Raw genomic sequence first — 15,843 nt, forward strand, 5'->3', positions numbered from 1 at the left:
ACTCTTACATACTCAAAGCTACTTGTGATTCAAAAATCACAACTCTGATCCCCAAAATATTCAAAATAAAGTAAGGGATTTTGGGATTTATTGTCTGGTTTTCTGTTACCTGAGGCATGCAAAAGCCATGGGCTGAACTTCTTCCTTTGACTTATGAGGAAAGGCTGAGAGACCTGGGGCTGTTTAGCCTGGAGAAGAGAAGACTGAGAGGGTATCTGATCAATGCTTATCAATATCTAATGGGTGGGAGACAAGAGGAGGGGGCCAGACTCTTTTCAGTGGTACACATTGCTAGGACAAGTGGCAATGGACACAAACCAAAAATCAGGAGGCTCCATCTGAAAGTGAGGAGAAGGCTTCTTTCCTGTGTGGATGCCAGAGCACCAGACCAGGCTGCCCAGAGAGGTTGTGGAGTCTCCTCTGGAGAGATTCAAAACCCAACTGGACACTGCGGTTCCGAGCAAGCTGCTGTGGGTGACCCTGATTTAGCAAAGGGGTTGGCCTAGGTGATCTCCAGAGATCCCTTCCAATCCCCACCATTCTGGGATTCTGTGACTACAAGAACAAGCAGCTTTTCTGTCTTGCTTCATTTTCTTTTTAGAGCAACCTTGAATCCTTCTGGAGCCCCTTGACAACCAGCCAGCAGAAGATTATTAGCTGATGCTAATGGAGAATCAGAAGTGTGAGTGGAGTCTTAGCAAGAGCTGTATAGCATGAGGTATCTCAGCATCACAAGGTGCCTTGTTAAATGGGGAAGTGGGGTGTGATAACATAGGTCCTCTTAAGGGTGCCTGTGGATCAGAGTCTGAGTCCTACACACCTGCAGTCACAGACAAATCTCCAGTAGTAAAAACCCCATTACAGAGGAGTTTGCTTCTTGCTTGTTTTCTCTTACTCTGTGATTGACTCCTGGGAAGCCTTTAACCCTCCTCTTTAGGATGGTAGTAATGTAGAATCATAGAACATAAAATTGTTAGAGTTGGAAGGGACCTCAAGGATCACCTAGTTCCAACCATTGGGCAGGGACAGACACCTCACACTAGATCAGTTTGCTCAGAGCCACGTGCAGCCTAGCCTTAAAAATCTTCAGGGATGGGACTTCTACCACCTCCCCGGGCAACCTCTTCCAGTGTTTCACCACCCTCATGGTGAAGAATTTCTTCCTAACATCCAACCCGAATCTACCCATTTCTAATTTTGCTCCATTCCCCCTAGTCCTATCGCTACCTGACATCCTAAAAAGTCCCTCCCCAGCTTTCTTGTAGCCCCCTTAAGATACTGGAAGGCCACAATAAGGTCTCCTTGGAGCCTTCTCTTCTCCAGACTGAATTGTCCCAACTCTCTCAGTCTGTTCTCATAGGAGAGGTGCTCCAGCCCTCTGATCATCCTTGCAGCCTTCTCTGGACACACTCCAGCACATCCAGATAGGGGGCTCTAGAACTGGATGCAGTGCTCCAGGTGGGGTCTCAGTATGGCCATAAGGGACCTTTGTTTGCCTTTTATTTTTCTCGGTGCGTATTAATTATTTCCATTTCATTGTTATCATGGTAGAAATCCAAAATACTTTGCTTATTTGATTTGTTAACAAAATATTGCATTTTTGCCATTTTAAAGCTAGATTAAAGCCTCTCCTAAGTTTAATCAATCAGAAACACTGCTGAAGTTCTGTATTACTACTTGTAAGTGGCTACATCATATTCCTTTAACTAAAATTATGGTACCTAGTTTTTGGAAGGTGTTACCTGCCCTGCTTTGCTCAGAGCCATGGCAATCCTGTCTCTCTAGCAGCCTTGTTTCTGAGCACCATTTGTAGCCATGGCAACCTGGGCTGATGGGGAAGCCCAAGCTGGCCAGTGCTGGGAATGTGGCAGGCTCCCTCCTGCTGCAGTCACGATATTTGTCTTTTTTTTGTCTGTTATTTTGTGTGCAATCTAGAACAGTAGCCCAGCACATGTTTCTCCATGTGATAATGAGCCTACTTGATTGAAACTTGAGTTGTTCTGAAATGAAGGGTTCAATAGGACAAGAGAAAGAAAATGAAAGTGCTAAGAAATGAGGGGGCAAAGCTGAAGTTCACGTTGCTCATAAAGCTTCTACAATCTTTAATTGAGGAAACTGGCTGCTACCTGGAGCTGAATGACAGGGAGGAGCTGGGCAGTTTGAAGTGTCTGAGATCCTGGATACCTGAATCAACATCTGTATCATTTTTTTTCCCCTCCTTTATGAGGCTTGTCAAGCTCTGAAACCAGTCATGAGGCGGAAGGAGAAAACAAGATACGCCTAAAAACCCCAAAAGGACAGCTCAGTGCTTTGGTGATGACCTATGCATGCCCCCAGTGAGCTTTTCAGCAGTGAGGAAGGATCTTTTCCAACTTTCCTCTGTACAAACAGCTGGCTGAACATGAGCCAGCAGTGGGCTTAGGTGGCCTGTATCAGCAATAATGTGACCAGCAGGACTAGGGCAGGGATACTCCCCCTGTACTTGGTGCTGGTGAGGCTGCACCTTGAATATTGTATTTGGTTTTGCACCTCTCACTACAAGAAGGACATTGAGTTGCGGGAGCAGGTCCAAAAAAGGGCAACAAAGCAAATGAGGGGTCTGGAGAACAAGTTTTCTCAGGAGCAGCTGGAGAAATGGATTTGTTTAGCCTGGAGAAAAGGAGGCTGAAGGGAGGCTGCCTTGCTCTCTACAACTACCTGAAAGGAGGCTGGAGCAAGGTGGGTATTGGTCTCTTCTTCCTAGTAACAAGTAATAGGACAAGAAGAAATGGCCTCAAGTTGTGCCAGGGGAGGTTTAGCTTAGGCATTAGGAACAATTTCTTCCCCAAAAGGCTTGTCCAGGCCTGGAACAAGCTGCACAGGAAAGTGGTGGAGTCACCACCCCTGCAGGTATTTAAAAGTTGTGTAGATGTGGTGCTGGGGGACATGATTTAGTGGTGACCTGACAGTGTTGAGTTAAAGGTTGGACTTGATGATCTTAAAGGTGTTTTCCAACAAAAAATAATTCTATGAAATATTGAAGTTTGTTGTGGTTTGCTGAATATCAAAGAAAGGGTCTGGGAAGTGATGACAAGGCTGCACCATATGCCAGCAGACATTAAACTGTGAGACCTGGAGGTGCTACAGCAATGTCTGCAATGAGGACAGATTTGCAGTAACACTAATATGGTGTTCAGGAGCACTATGAATTATGGATTCATAGAACCTCTCCTGAGTTTGGGCTGAGCTGGACTAAAGCTTGGTAGGGAGAGGTCAACACTGTGCAGCAAGACAGGGACATGGCTGGGCCATGTGGAAGAGAAGTTGTATGGTTGGGAAAGGGGGAGAGCAGCTGGGAAATACCCAGAGTAAGTGGTTGGTGTGCATCCCTACCATGATGAGAGCACATAGGGTTTGCTGGTGTTAGGTGAAGAAGTGATGGTTAAGAAAACCAACACAAACTTTCTATGTCCCCTATTCACTTGGAAATGGGTAGCAGCATGTTAAACAGTTGTTCAGGGTTCTTGGTGAAGAAACCAGCAAATGGGTTCCTTGCCTTGCAGCACAACAGCAAAGGGAGCACAGACCCTGCTGTGCTGAGCCCTTTTGTCTGCTAGAGCACTACAGCTCTTCCCTTAGAGGGTGATTTATGTGAGAACCACCACACAACCTGGGCTATATTTACAAGTAATCCAGCAGTTACATTGCTTTCAGGAAATTCTTGAACTGCTCAGTTCTAGAATCGATTCATACTCCATCAGTGTCTGAATGCTTATGAAAGAGTGAGGAGATGCTGTGCCTATGGCTACATCAGAACTCATTAGTTACATGACACAGAGGAGTACAAACTCATTCTGTGTGTCCTGATGTATTATTTGTATTTTTCCCATCTGGAATAGCAATATTTCTTTTCTCAAACATGCTGCACTTCCAGAGCTCGTTAGGAAAGCACAGGATCAACTGTGCCTGTGCAGAATTCCCTACTTCCTGTTGCTTCCTAGACCCAAGAGAAATACCAGCCAGGATGAGGAGGAAAAAAATACCACACAAGACCTCTTGTTGTTTACTTTGGGATGCTTATTCACATGTCTTGAGCAGCCAAGAGAGGAGAGTGTTTTCCCCTAAGTTCTGAAAGCACAATTCCATCAAACCAATGGTTGTGTTATTGCACTGTCCATGCTCTCTCCACCATCAGTTCAATACATGGTATAGGACCAGGTTCTATTTGGGATGGCCATGGACCCCTTGGGGAGCACAGCAGTAATCCCAGAGAGCTGCATGCTTTCTGTCTGATCTTATGTGCACCCACGGAGTGCACCTGATCTGCAGGGTGCAAACTCACTGTGCCAGTGAGGGAAAGGGAAGGAGATAGACCTCTTGGAGCAAGTTCAGAGGAGGCCACAAAATTGACCAGACTACTGAAACACCTCTGCAGTGAAGGCAGGCTGAGTGCTGTTTAGCCCAGAGAAGGCTCCAGGAGACCTTATTGTGGCCTTGGTTTTCAGGAGTCACAGCTCCGTTCTTTTCCCCCTTTGCCATACAGAATTCTTCCCTTTGGAGAGGATGTCACTGATTCCTTTCTGTCCTCTTTGCTGTGCACCTGAGGTTCATGCAGTTGATGCTGTTTACACTCCATGTTGCTATTGTGTGCCTTGTGTTGTGTTTTTCACAGCAGGCTTTTGGACTAAGAACACAAATAGCTGGTCTATTTATGCTCTAAGAGTGACTACAGTCAGCAGACGCCAAGATGCAGTAAATCAAACTGAAGTGCTGCTTTAGCTGCTTCAGCTTGGAAGGAGACTGCTGTAGAACAACTCAGTGATGAAATCTAAACTGTATTTGCAATCCCATGAAGGTTCAGGTCAATGGGGCTGAGAGCAGAAATTAACAGAGTGTGATGTTGGCTGCAAGAGCTACAGCAAATGCGGAGGTTTCACAACAAAAACTCTGAGGGAGCATTACAGATGTGTGATGCTGAGTGCCTGACGCTGTGCAAAAGCCCCAGGGCCTTGAACACCAGAATGAGAGAGTGCTCAACATCTGGTGTCCATGTGAAAGGGAACAATCCTGTACATGCAAGAGGTCACCATGACCTGGGATGCTGTGCTGCCATGGCTGTGAGACAGCATGGGCTTCTTTTTACTTTGAAAACTCATTCTCTAGGACTGGAAAGTGTAATAATGAAGAGAGACGTGGCTCGTTCCTTCAGGGAAGCACTTTCATTTCAGCTGGGCTGGATGTGTGTCACTGCCAAAGGACATCTGTCATTTTATCTCTGCTCCACAGCCATTTCTGGGAGAGGAGAGTGAATGTACCTCTGCACAGGTTTTCTCTCTTCTTGAGGATGGAAGATCACTACCACACTTGTGTTGTGTTCTGCACTGCATAGTGTTACCAGTTCCTTAAGGGCCAGAATCCCTTTTAGGGGCAATGGCTGATGGTTTCTGTCCCTTTTTCAATCTCTTTTCAACACTCTGTATTCATTCCTCAGAAACACCCCTTATGTACTGGCCGGTACTTTAATCTCAAGCCATAAAATTAGACAGGTCCATAGAATCACCGAACGGTAGGGGTTGAAAGGGACCTCTGGAGAGCATCTTAATTTCTGCTTCCCTGCAAAGGTTGTCAAGCTTCATTCAGGAAGCCAGACTGGTACCTTGCTCTGTAGTAGTTGTATTCTTCACCCTCACCAAAATCCTGATGGAATCAGCTGCAGTTCTGGGCATATATCTGAGGCAGAACTTACCTGGGGTCTTTACTATTTCTCAATGCATGGAAATGAAAACTAAAATGCTGCAGTTTAGTGAGGCTAAGCAACAACTGTCTCCTTGACTGCAGAACCTGTGGTTTCCCCAGTGGTTAAATTTTTGTCTGTTTGGTTCTCTTCTAATTTTTTTGTGAACTTTGAGAAGTGTTTTACCTCTCTGCCCAAGGAAGTGAAGTTACTGGTTGTGTGAAACTTCATGAGAGCATTTTGTGCCCTCATTTTCCAAATATTGTCTTCAAGAAAGGCCAAAGCAACATGACCAAAGTTACAGCAAACTAAACCCTAGAAGCTGGAGAGAAGGTGGATACGTGCGTCTTCTGGACTTAACACTTCCCTATTTCCACCAGTGAAGCCTGTGAGGATGTAAGGCAGGACTGCAGGATTTTACTACGGTTTCCCCAGTTAAACACTGGGCAGAGCATTGCTTCCATTTGGTATCCAAATGGTAACACAGGATATTGTGGATGACACTGAGAAAATTGCCACCTTCCTCTAGAAATTGCTCATGTGAAGTGCATATATATGTGTGTGTGTGTATATACAAGTCATTTATTTCTGCAGTATGAAAAATAAGGAAGGCTGATGGAAAATGGCACTGAGCCGTGTGAGAATTGCTCAGCTGCCAGCCCAGCCCTGTGGTGATGCTTTCATGCAGGTGAACACAATGGTTATTACCTGTCCAGGTAGTCATCTGCAAGTGCATTACCATGCTGTACCTTCACAGCACCTGTAATTTGTGGGTGTGAGTAGATTCATTTCACATGGGAGTGAACTGAGGCATAGCAGTGTTAAGAGCATATAGTAAAGTCCATAAATTTTGTACTGCAGGAGGCTTGTTAGCAGAGAGGCACAGGGCTTGTGCTACTCATTCCCTACTCTGAGACCAAAAGTCATAATGTACATGGAAGGTAGAGGTTAAGAGGATGGGGCCAGACTCTACAGTGGTGCCCAGTAACAGGACAAGGGGCAATGGCACAAACTGGAACTCAGGAGGTTCCATCTGAACAGGAGGAAAAAGTTTCTTGTGAGGGTGCCAGAGCACTGGGCCAGGCTGTCCTGAGAAGTTGTGGAGTCTCCTTTTCTAGAGAGATTCCAAATCCACCTGGACATTGCAATCCTGGGCAAGCTGCTGTGAGTGGCCCTGCTGTAGCAGGGGGATTGGGCTAAATGATCTCCAGAGGTACTTTCCAATCCCTACCATGCTGGGATTCTGTGATCTCAGCATGGCAGATCTTGTGCTTAAAGACCAAATCAAGGGCATAAACATCCTCTTCATTGTGTGTTCCTTTGTGGTATCAAACCCATCTCTTGATCTCTAATTCTGTGTTAACCAAAATCGTATACGTGAGCAAAAATATTGACCATCTTTGCTGTCCTATCCCAGCTGCAGGTTCTGGAAGGTCTGAATCCTGCCTAAGTCAATATTTGCACAGCAAAATTCTCTGTCCTCCTTCTCCACAAACGTACTTCCATCAAAGGTCTGTGCGCTGGAAGAAAAACCTCAGCCCCTCTGTTCTTTCCATTTCTGTTTTTTATTTTGTTTTGTTTTGCAGATTTTGAGCTGGTTACTCCAAAAATGTACATGCTCAGACACTTCTGAGTGATACTGTTGGCATACACTTATTAAGCAGACTCAGTTTCCTGTAGGAGCTAACCCTTTAACAGCTGTGTCCTGTATTTTAGTCTTATTAACTCACTCAATGAAAAAAGAAGGAGAAATGCAGCATCAGACCATGGACTGTGCCCACAATGAAGTGTTAGACATGTATTTTCCATGGCAGCCTGCAGAGTCATCTGAGCCTCTAAGGATGTTTCATGTCGTGGCTCCACAATGGATTCTGTCCTTGTCAAGCTGTCTAACTATCCTCACAGTCTTATTTGGAGAAAGGGTTCATGTTATACTCTCCTTTAAGCTATGTTATGAGGAATTCCTGCCCCATGGAATGCCTCACGCCTCTACTTTTTCATCCTTTAGTGGTGGAGGTTGCTGCCACAAAAGGCTCTCAGGAGACAGGGACCTTGAGAAAAAAATCTAGCATCAGCAGCTCCAGTGACCTTTTCATTGTTGGAGTGCCTGGCTGTTGGTTTGCTTTACTGGTCTGAATGTTTTCCAAAGGGAGGATCTAGAAGGTGAGAGCAACTGCATGAGGATTATTCTTAAATATTATAGCCTAGGTTGGGATTGATGTGAAGAATCACAGAATGGTAGGGATTGGAAGTGACCTCTGGTCCAACCGCCTGATAAAGCAGGGTCACCCAGTGCAGGATCTCAATGTCCAGGTGGGTTTGGAATCTCTTCAGAGAAGGAGATTCCACAACCTCTCTGGGCACCCTGTTCCAGGGCTGCCACACACTCACAGGAAAGAAACTTTTCCTCATGTTCACATGGAACCTCCTGGGTTCCATTTTGTGCCTGTTGCCCCTTGTCTTGCCACTGAGCACCACTGGAAAGAGTCTGGCCACATCCTCTTGCCCCCTGCCCTTTAGATACAGATAAGCATTGATCAGATCCTCTTCATCTTCTCCAGGTGAAACAGTCCCAGGTCTCTCAGCCTTTCCTCCTCAAATTGATTCTCCAGTCCTCTCACTGTATTTGTAGCCTCCACTGGACTCTCTCCAGTAGCTCCCTGTGTCTCTTGAACTGAGGAGCTGAGAACAGGCCACAATACTCCAGATGTGGCCTTACTAGGGCAACAGGCAAACCTCCCTTGGACCGCACTTCTTCATGCACCTCAGGATGCCGCCGGTCTTCTTGGCCACAACTGCACATTGCTGGCTCTTGGGAAAGTTGTTGTGCGTCATCCATTCCAGGTCCTTCTTTGCAGAGCTGCTTTCCAGCAGATCAAGCCCTAACCTGTACTGGTGCAGGGAGTTATTCCTCCCCAGGTGCAGTACTCTACACTTGCCCTTGTGGAACTTCATGAAAGTAAAGAAAGTCAAGAGGGACACATGAGAATCAATCACTGAAAATGTGAGAAATCTGTTGACTGAAATTTCAGGAGAAATCCTGTGAAATTTGAAGAAAAAACCCTCACCTGAAAAGAAGAAATAACGAGCAACAGCTCCAAATCGTAAATTAATTAAAAATAAACAACGATTTTTACTGTGATCAATAATTTTACAATATAATTTGCAACAAAAGTGATTTTGAAACACAAAAGTAAAAGGCTCCAATTTTCTGTTTTCTTGGTCTTGTTTTTACAGCAAAATACAGTTTCTGCAGGGTACAGCAAGCAAGTGCCATATGTTTTTCAGGTGGTTATTCCTCAGTGTCTTCCCATCCCTCTTCATGTCTCTAGAAGGCTCAGGAATTCCTTCCAGACCTTTTTAAAATGAATCTGTTTTTCAGAATCATGGGTGAACAGATGGAGAAGGGCTGTCATCAGCTAGCCAAGGTAAACAGAGTTGCAAATAGTTTTCGGCAGTAGTTATGCAATTCAGCTTTTGGGAACTTTGTGGGATTGCATAAATCCAGGGATGTACCTGACCAGTCCTCCCCTACTCCTTCCGGCTGCCGCAGTTCAGCTTGGTGCTTTTGTACGGAGCTCCATCTACATGAAGAGCATGAGGTTTTGGAGCAAATACAAATCATAGAATCATTTTGGTTGGAAGAGACCTTTCAGATCATCAGCCATGTCCCTCATCACCCCATCTATGGGGCTTTTAAACTGCTTCAGGGATGGTGACTCCACCACTTCCCTGGACAGTCTGTTCCAGGGCTTGCCAACCCTACTGGGGAAGAAATTGTTCCTAATGTCTAACCCAATCCCCCCCCAGCACAACACGATGCTGTTTCCTCTTGTTACTGGGAAGAAGTGATTCACCCTAATCTGACTCCAGCCTCCTTTCAGGAAGCTGTAAAGAGTGAGAAGGTCTCCCCTCAGCTTCCTTTTCTCCAGGCTAAACAACCTGATTTCCCTCAGCTGCCTCTCACAAGACTTGTCCTCTAGGCCCTTCACCAGCTTACAGTGAGGGTCCCAAAACTGATCCCAATATTTGAAGTGTGGCCTCACCGGCACCAAGTGCAGGAAGATTAAACACTATTCTGGTCCTGCTGGCCACACTGTTACTGATACAGTCCAGGATGCTCTTGGTCTTCTTGGCCCCTAAAGAGACTCTATTTAAACACCTGCAGAACAGCTTGTCTGCCTCTGGTCTGTGGGCTCACTGGTGGGAGTTGTGGTGTGTTGTGCCCTCCAGGTGTCTGAGAATGCTCTTTTTGTTGAAGTGAGTGATGACCTGTATGTTGCATAGACAGCAGGCAAAAGGACAAGCTTTAGTTGATCTTTTTCTCAGGATCAAGCTGTTTTCAGAGTGTCATGGACACAGAGAAACGATTTTGTCTTGTACTGAGCCAGTTTTTACTGACCTAACAACACTGGTTGTCATTTGGGTCCCCGTTCTGTGAAGGCTGGTGGTGAAACCTGACATCAAATTCCAAACTTCCAGAGCTGAATACCACATGGCGCTGAAAACGATGCAAAATAAAACTTCCCCCCAAATTTAGCTAGAGAAGCCAGAGACTTGCTCTGGGTTATGCTTGAGCCTACCAGTTAACATGTTCTCACTGCCTGCTCAGGAATTTGTCAGGAACAGGGATGAAGAATCCAGACTTGGCAAGCGGGTGCTGCAGACAGATTTTGTCAGATGAAATCCCAGTAGACCTTAGTCCAACATCAACAGCTCCTGAGCTATCACATGGGAATGCACAAGGACATAAAACCAGCAGCCTAAAGAGTGGATCCTCTGTTTTAAGGGGCAGAGAAGGGAAGGAGATTAAGGTAATTTTTGCCTTTTATTGTGGAGTTGTTCAGAGGAACAATGGAAAATGCCAGTTCCAAACACAGATATAATTCTGTCTTGTCTTGAATTCTTCATTTAAAGTTGCTTAACTCCTCTCTCTTTCCTCTTCCAACATGTGAAGAGAGGTTAATCTTATCTGCCATTACCTCAGAGGGATTGTGAGGGCAGGGTTTGGAGAAGAATTTGCCATCTATGCAAAGAATCCACAACTGACTGCAGGGGAATAAAAACCCCAGACCTACCGTTGGGAAACTCCAGCACCAGTCGGCTACTTTCTGGAAGTGCAGTGTTCTGTTACATAAACATCCTCGAAGCTTTGCAGAAGGGGGTGACGTTCACATGTGGGGCCTGACTAATTGGTCTTTGTGCATGAAGAATGGGGATAGAAAGGATAAGGAAATGAAATCCCCAAGGTGCAAGCTGGGCCTCCTTCTTCCCATGGCCTGTGCTGTTGCCTACGTGTTGAAAAGGGGTCTTGGAGTCTCCTGTACCACTGAGCTGATGACTGGGAACTCTGTGGGCCCTGCGACCCACCCTGCATCCCTCCCCAGCAGACTGGGAGGCATCTACTCAGCCCAGCAGCCAGCTGCAACAGCTTCCATCAGTCACTTGCTGCATCCCTCTGCCCAGGAGCTGTTAACATCCCTTTGTACTAAATTCCGCATCAACTTGGTGGTCCTGGCCTATTTATCCATAAATAGCACTCAGACCATGTAGCCTCTTAAATGCTTCTACAGTGGGAGAAGGAGACTGCAAACTTCAGGAGCATTTAGTTTCTCCCTGCAGGAGTCTGCACCCTTCCACTGGTTATGTAAAGAACCAAAATCCTGAGGCTGCTAGTTTAATGGCCAAAATTATGTGGCACCAGCACCTCTCCATCCAAAACTCACTAGAGACCCAGGACTCAGCTTTCCGCAGTCCCACAGCTTATACCAAAGGGGAGCAGCAGCTCAAGCTGAAAGCCACCACTTTGTTTTTTGTAGATTTGTAAAGCTTTGTCACTAAATCCCAGGCACAGAAAATAATCTGATTCCTCCTTCATCTCCTCAGGGGAAAATGCATATAGCAGGCATCTAGATAATGTGGTAGTGGCCACTATGAGAGTCACCTTGTCTGTATTTTTTGACAAATGCTGCATAATGGTCTGCAGGTTTTCCTCTCTGCATAGCAGCTCTCAGGGGTACAGGTCAGATTTAGCAGCTGGGATGGCAGTGAAAGAAACAAGTTGAAAGAGCCAGTGCTGAACTGGTTAGGAAAGAGTAAAGCCTGAATTCCCAACTCTTTTTCTTTTCACAGCTGTTAAGAGTTCAGTGGGTTGAACTGCAATCCTTCAAGTTCATCTGTTGACTCCAACACAAAACTATTATAAACTGTGCCTCTAAAACACGTGATGAAACATTTCTTGAGAGCTATTTATTCCAACGGCAGCAGAGGAAAGTTTTCAGAGCACCCAGCATTTGGTGGAGGAAAGGTCTCTTGAGCTTTGCAAGAGGAGGAATTTCTTGCATGCCGACGTAAGTTGATTTTTGATCATTTTTTTCCCCACATCGCTGTATGAAACAGAACTTCTAACTTTTTCAGCCTTCTATGGAAACATGCTTAAGTAGCACAAAACTATGCCTAGCAGGGTGTTTCTGTATAGTTTTCTTTCATTGATCATGGGGGTTAGGGGATTTATGATTCAGCCTAGAACTTGACATGATTTAATGTTGCATGTTTTGCTTCCTCTAACATTTTCTGTGTCTGAGTAGCAGTTCATTCACGGTATTAATGCAGAGAGATGATGGGCTGCAAACTTCAGTCAGGTGTGGTTTTTGCAAGCTTGGAAATTACAATCAGCAAGGAATAGCCTGAGGTTAGCTTATTTTATTTTGGGCTATTGTTTTATATTTTTGGTCTGAAGTTTCATCTTACATCCACATACTCATTCTCCTCCAGGCTTTAGCTGTGGTAAAACACTCCATGCTGAAGATGGACCATGCAAACGTGACCCAAGCCATGCTGGATGCAGAATCCCACGACATGGAGAAAAGCCATGGCAATGAGTACTTTTACATTCTGATCGTCATGTCCTTCTACGGGGTGTTCCTGATTGGGATAATGCTCGGCTACATGAAATCCAAAAGAAAAGAGAAGAAGTCCAGTTTGCTTCTGCTCTACAAAGATGAGGAGAGAGAATGGGGGGAAGCCGTGAAGCCTCTACCAACCATATCAGGGATGAAGTCTGTCCAGATCCCCATGATGCTGAACATGCTGCAGGAGAGCATGGTGCCATCCCTGTCCTGCGCCATCTGCTCGATGGAAGGCAGCAGCGTGAGTTCCGAATCCTCCTCCCCAGACGTCCACTTCACCATCCAGGAGGAAGTGCTGGATGCTGAACTGGGGGAAGTGTCAGAAACACTCCTCAATGAGAGTAGTGAGGGATCTGCTGAAAACCTCCACAAGAACTCCTAGCACTTGCAGAGCTACCTTGAACAGCTGCCAACACAGGAGCGGAGCTCCCACTAAGAACTTGTGGTTCTGCTTTCCTGCTCTCTGCTGAACTCTGAACAGGTAACTGTGCCCCTAGGCCTGAGGTATTCCTCAGAGCTGGCAGGACAAGGAAGCAGTGATACTCAACTCCAACATGTAACTTGCACATCATTGGGATGCTTAACTTTCATGTTTCCAATATTATTTCTTATCATAAGAGCAAAGAAGAAGGAGAATGTATTTTCTAATGAGGTAACTGTTACTGACATGTCTCTGCATATTTTGGAATTCTGCAGATATGTGGAAAATGTTTAGGGAAGTTACCCTGATGTGAGTGCCTGGTTGTTAAAGATTATGGGTAATGCTCATTGACACAAAACTGTGACAGACTAGAAGTACTTTCAATGTGGGTTTTGTTTTTTTTTTTTTTTTCTGACAAACCACATCCAGCAGCAAATTTGCTCAGCAAAGCCTCAAAAGCTGAGAATCTGTTGATGCTGCTTGTGCAGAGAGATTGCAGTATGGCTGGAGACTGACTTTAGGCACAGAAAGAATGAGATTAAAAGAAGGTCTCTAGAGCCCAGTTTCAGAGCCTGCCACTCTATCTGTCTTTGCTTCACTTGTAGCCATACTGACTGGGTCAGGTTCACCAATTTCTGCTGTAATCCACCCTTTGACTGAGTTACCGGTAGGGAAAGTGTGGTTTCATTTAGTTTTTTGTATTTTTTAAAGATATTTACATTTGAATTACTAAGGGCAAAGATTTGTATGGTAAAGATGACATGAAAAGATCTTTGCTACAAGGTGTAAGATATAGAAAGGCTTGAACAAATGCTGCTCTGTTACACCCCCTTGAAAAACAGGTGGAATTCAGGGTAGGATTTAACCTACAGGGGTGAAATCCTTGCCCAGTGGAAGCCATCAGCTGAGTTCTCCTGGCTTCAGGGGAAGTGCACAAGATTTTGTGCTTCTCTGTTGGAGTTAAACTGTCCATTTGAGGTCAGTTCAACTGCACCCATGTGCATCCTTAAAGAATCTAGACTTTCTGCTCTATTTAAGGTAGATAAACATTGCATTACCTTTTTTCCCCCTTCTATCAGCTTGCATGTGACACATGCATTTCTATACAGTCATTAGTAAGTAGCTTTTAAAACCACCACAAACTTCCCCCTTCCCCTAATTCAATGGTACTGTGATTGTTTTAAATGCTTATGAAATTATCTACTAAATTATTGCACTGTTAAAAGAAGTAAGGATGAATAAAACTAAAAGAGTGACTATTTCAATCATACTTTATATTTTATAATAACTTAATAAGTTATTGATGTTTGGGTTAGCTCTGAAGTATGAGGGTTGAAGAGCCAGAATCTAAAGCATTGCGCAGCAAAAATGTTTGCAAAAGTTCTCCACATATTTCCTGCACTTAAAGAGCTCTGTGACTTATCCACTGGCGTGAGAGCTTGAGAGACAGCTTGAAAAACACGGCTGCTGAGCAGCAGAAACCAGTTCCTTCTGCCTCTGAGGAGGGAGAGCTCTGCTTTTGGCTTGGAGGGTTAGCATGCTGCAGCCTGCAGAGGTATCGCTGTCTGTCTCACTAAACACAGAACAAAAGCTCCTTTGTTGCTCTGAAGGGTCTGATCCAGTTCAGTCCGAAGGCAGTGGGAGTTTTTCCATTGACTTCAGTGAACTTTGGATCAGACCATAAAAAGCTTTTTGGTAGATTTACTCCAAAAAGGGGCTGTTTTAAGTTTGAAAGAAGCCAAATTGAGTTTGGCGCTTTGCCTGGAATCACTTGAATCCTGAAACTTTCCAAACGAGACTGACTTAGGCGAGTTGTCACATTTTCCATTGCTTTCTCCTTCGTCCTTTTACTTTTGGTATAAATGTATTTGTATCTGTTAAAAAAAAAAAAAGAAAAAAGAAAAAAAAGATGTATATAATTCCTAATGTTGAGTTGTATATAATTGTCTCGTGTATTTAAAGTTTATTGTTTCTACTGGCACTACATTTTTATTTAAATAAAGAAACACATTTCCTGGAAAAGTTCCCATGTTTCTTCACTACATCAAATACATTTCCAGTAATGAGCTTGGGCAAAATTTCTACAAGATCTTTTTCTTAGCCTCTTCTTGAAACGATTTCTTTTGTTTGACAGTGCTGCAATGCAGGGGCTCCAGATCTGTCTTGGGACTGTGCTGGCCCTTTGGGCCATTGGCTGACCTCCTGGTGCTCAGCTCCTACACAGTGTAGGCAGGACCACAGGGATACAGAGAGCTGGGGCTCTTGTTGAGCTGTTGAGGAGCCTGGCAAAACCAACAAACTGCTATCAAAGGGTTTTTTGTCATATATTCAGCCTCTTGAAACACCTGTATTTGGAGTTTTGGGTTTAAGTTTGCACTGTAGCAAATGGGTGGACTAAGGTGGAGGTTATGGGTAAGTATCTGACACAGGTCTCTGGCCCTACTGGATTGTTGGTACTTGACCATGGTACGTAGCTGTCTTTGTCATGAGCTTTGACCCTCGGTCTCATTGCTGCTCTGTCAATTTCCAGCATTAGGAACAGAGGAAATTTTGAGATTTTTAGCTCCCAATGCAGTGCAGAATTGTTTAGAGGCAACTTTGCACTTCCATACATCCTTTAAGATGTGATAGTATGTACAGGCTTGAACATACCATGGGGTAATTTGAGGTTGTTTCAAACATCAGGTTGCTATGAAGTTATATTTGCTCACCTTCCCACCAAACATGTTCCCCTGTGCTCTGTTATCTTCAGTCACTCCCTGTTCACAAGTTTCTGTGGACCTAAAGCTACCCATCTACAT

The 15,843-nt window shown here is 44.7% G+C and overlaps 1 protein-coding gene across 1 annotated transcript; it reads left to right on the plus strand.

Moving 5' to 3' along the window:
* The first annotated feature begins 12,511 nt into the window (after positions 1–12,511).
* On the plus strand, positions 12,512–13,003 carry KCNE4 (potassium voltage-gated channel subfamily E regulatory subunit 4). The gene has a single exon (XM_054386243.1). It carries the CDS (start codon positions 12,512–12,514, stop codon positions 13,001–13,003), a length of 492 nt encoding a protein of 163 aa, XP_054242218.1.
* Positions 13,004–15,843: the final 2,840 nt, after the last annotated feature.

This window comes from Indicator indicator, chromosome 13, assembly GCF_027791375.1.
Source record: "Indicator indicator isolate 239-I01 chromosome 13, UM_Iind_1.1, whole genome shotgun sequence".
Lineage (NCBI taxonomy): Eukaryota > Metazoa > Chordata > Aves > Piciformes > Indicatoridae > Indicator > Indicator indicator.

What these genes read in the sequence shown, in the direction of transcription:
- KCNE4 (XM_054386243.1), top strand. Translation starts at nt 12,512, where the DNA reads ATGCTGAAGATGGACCATGCAAACGTGACCCAAGCCATGCTGGATGCA.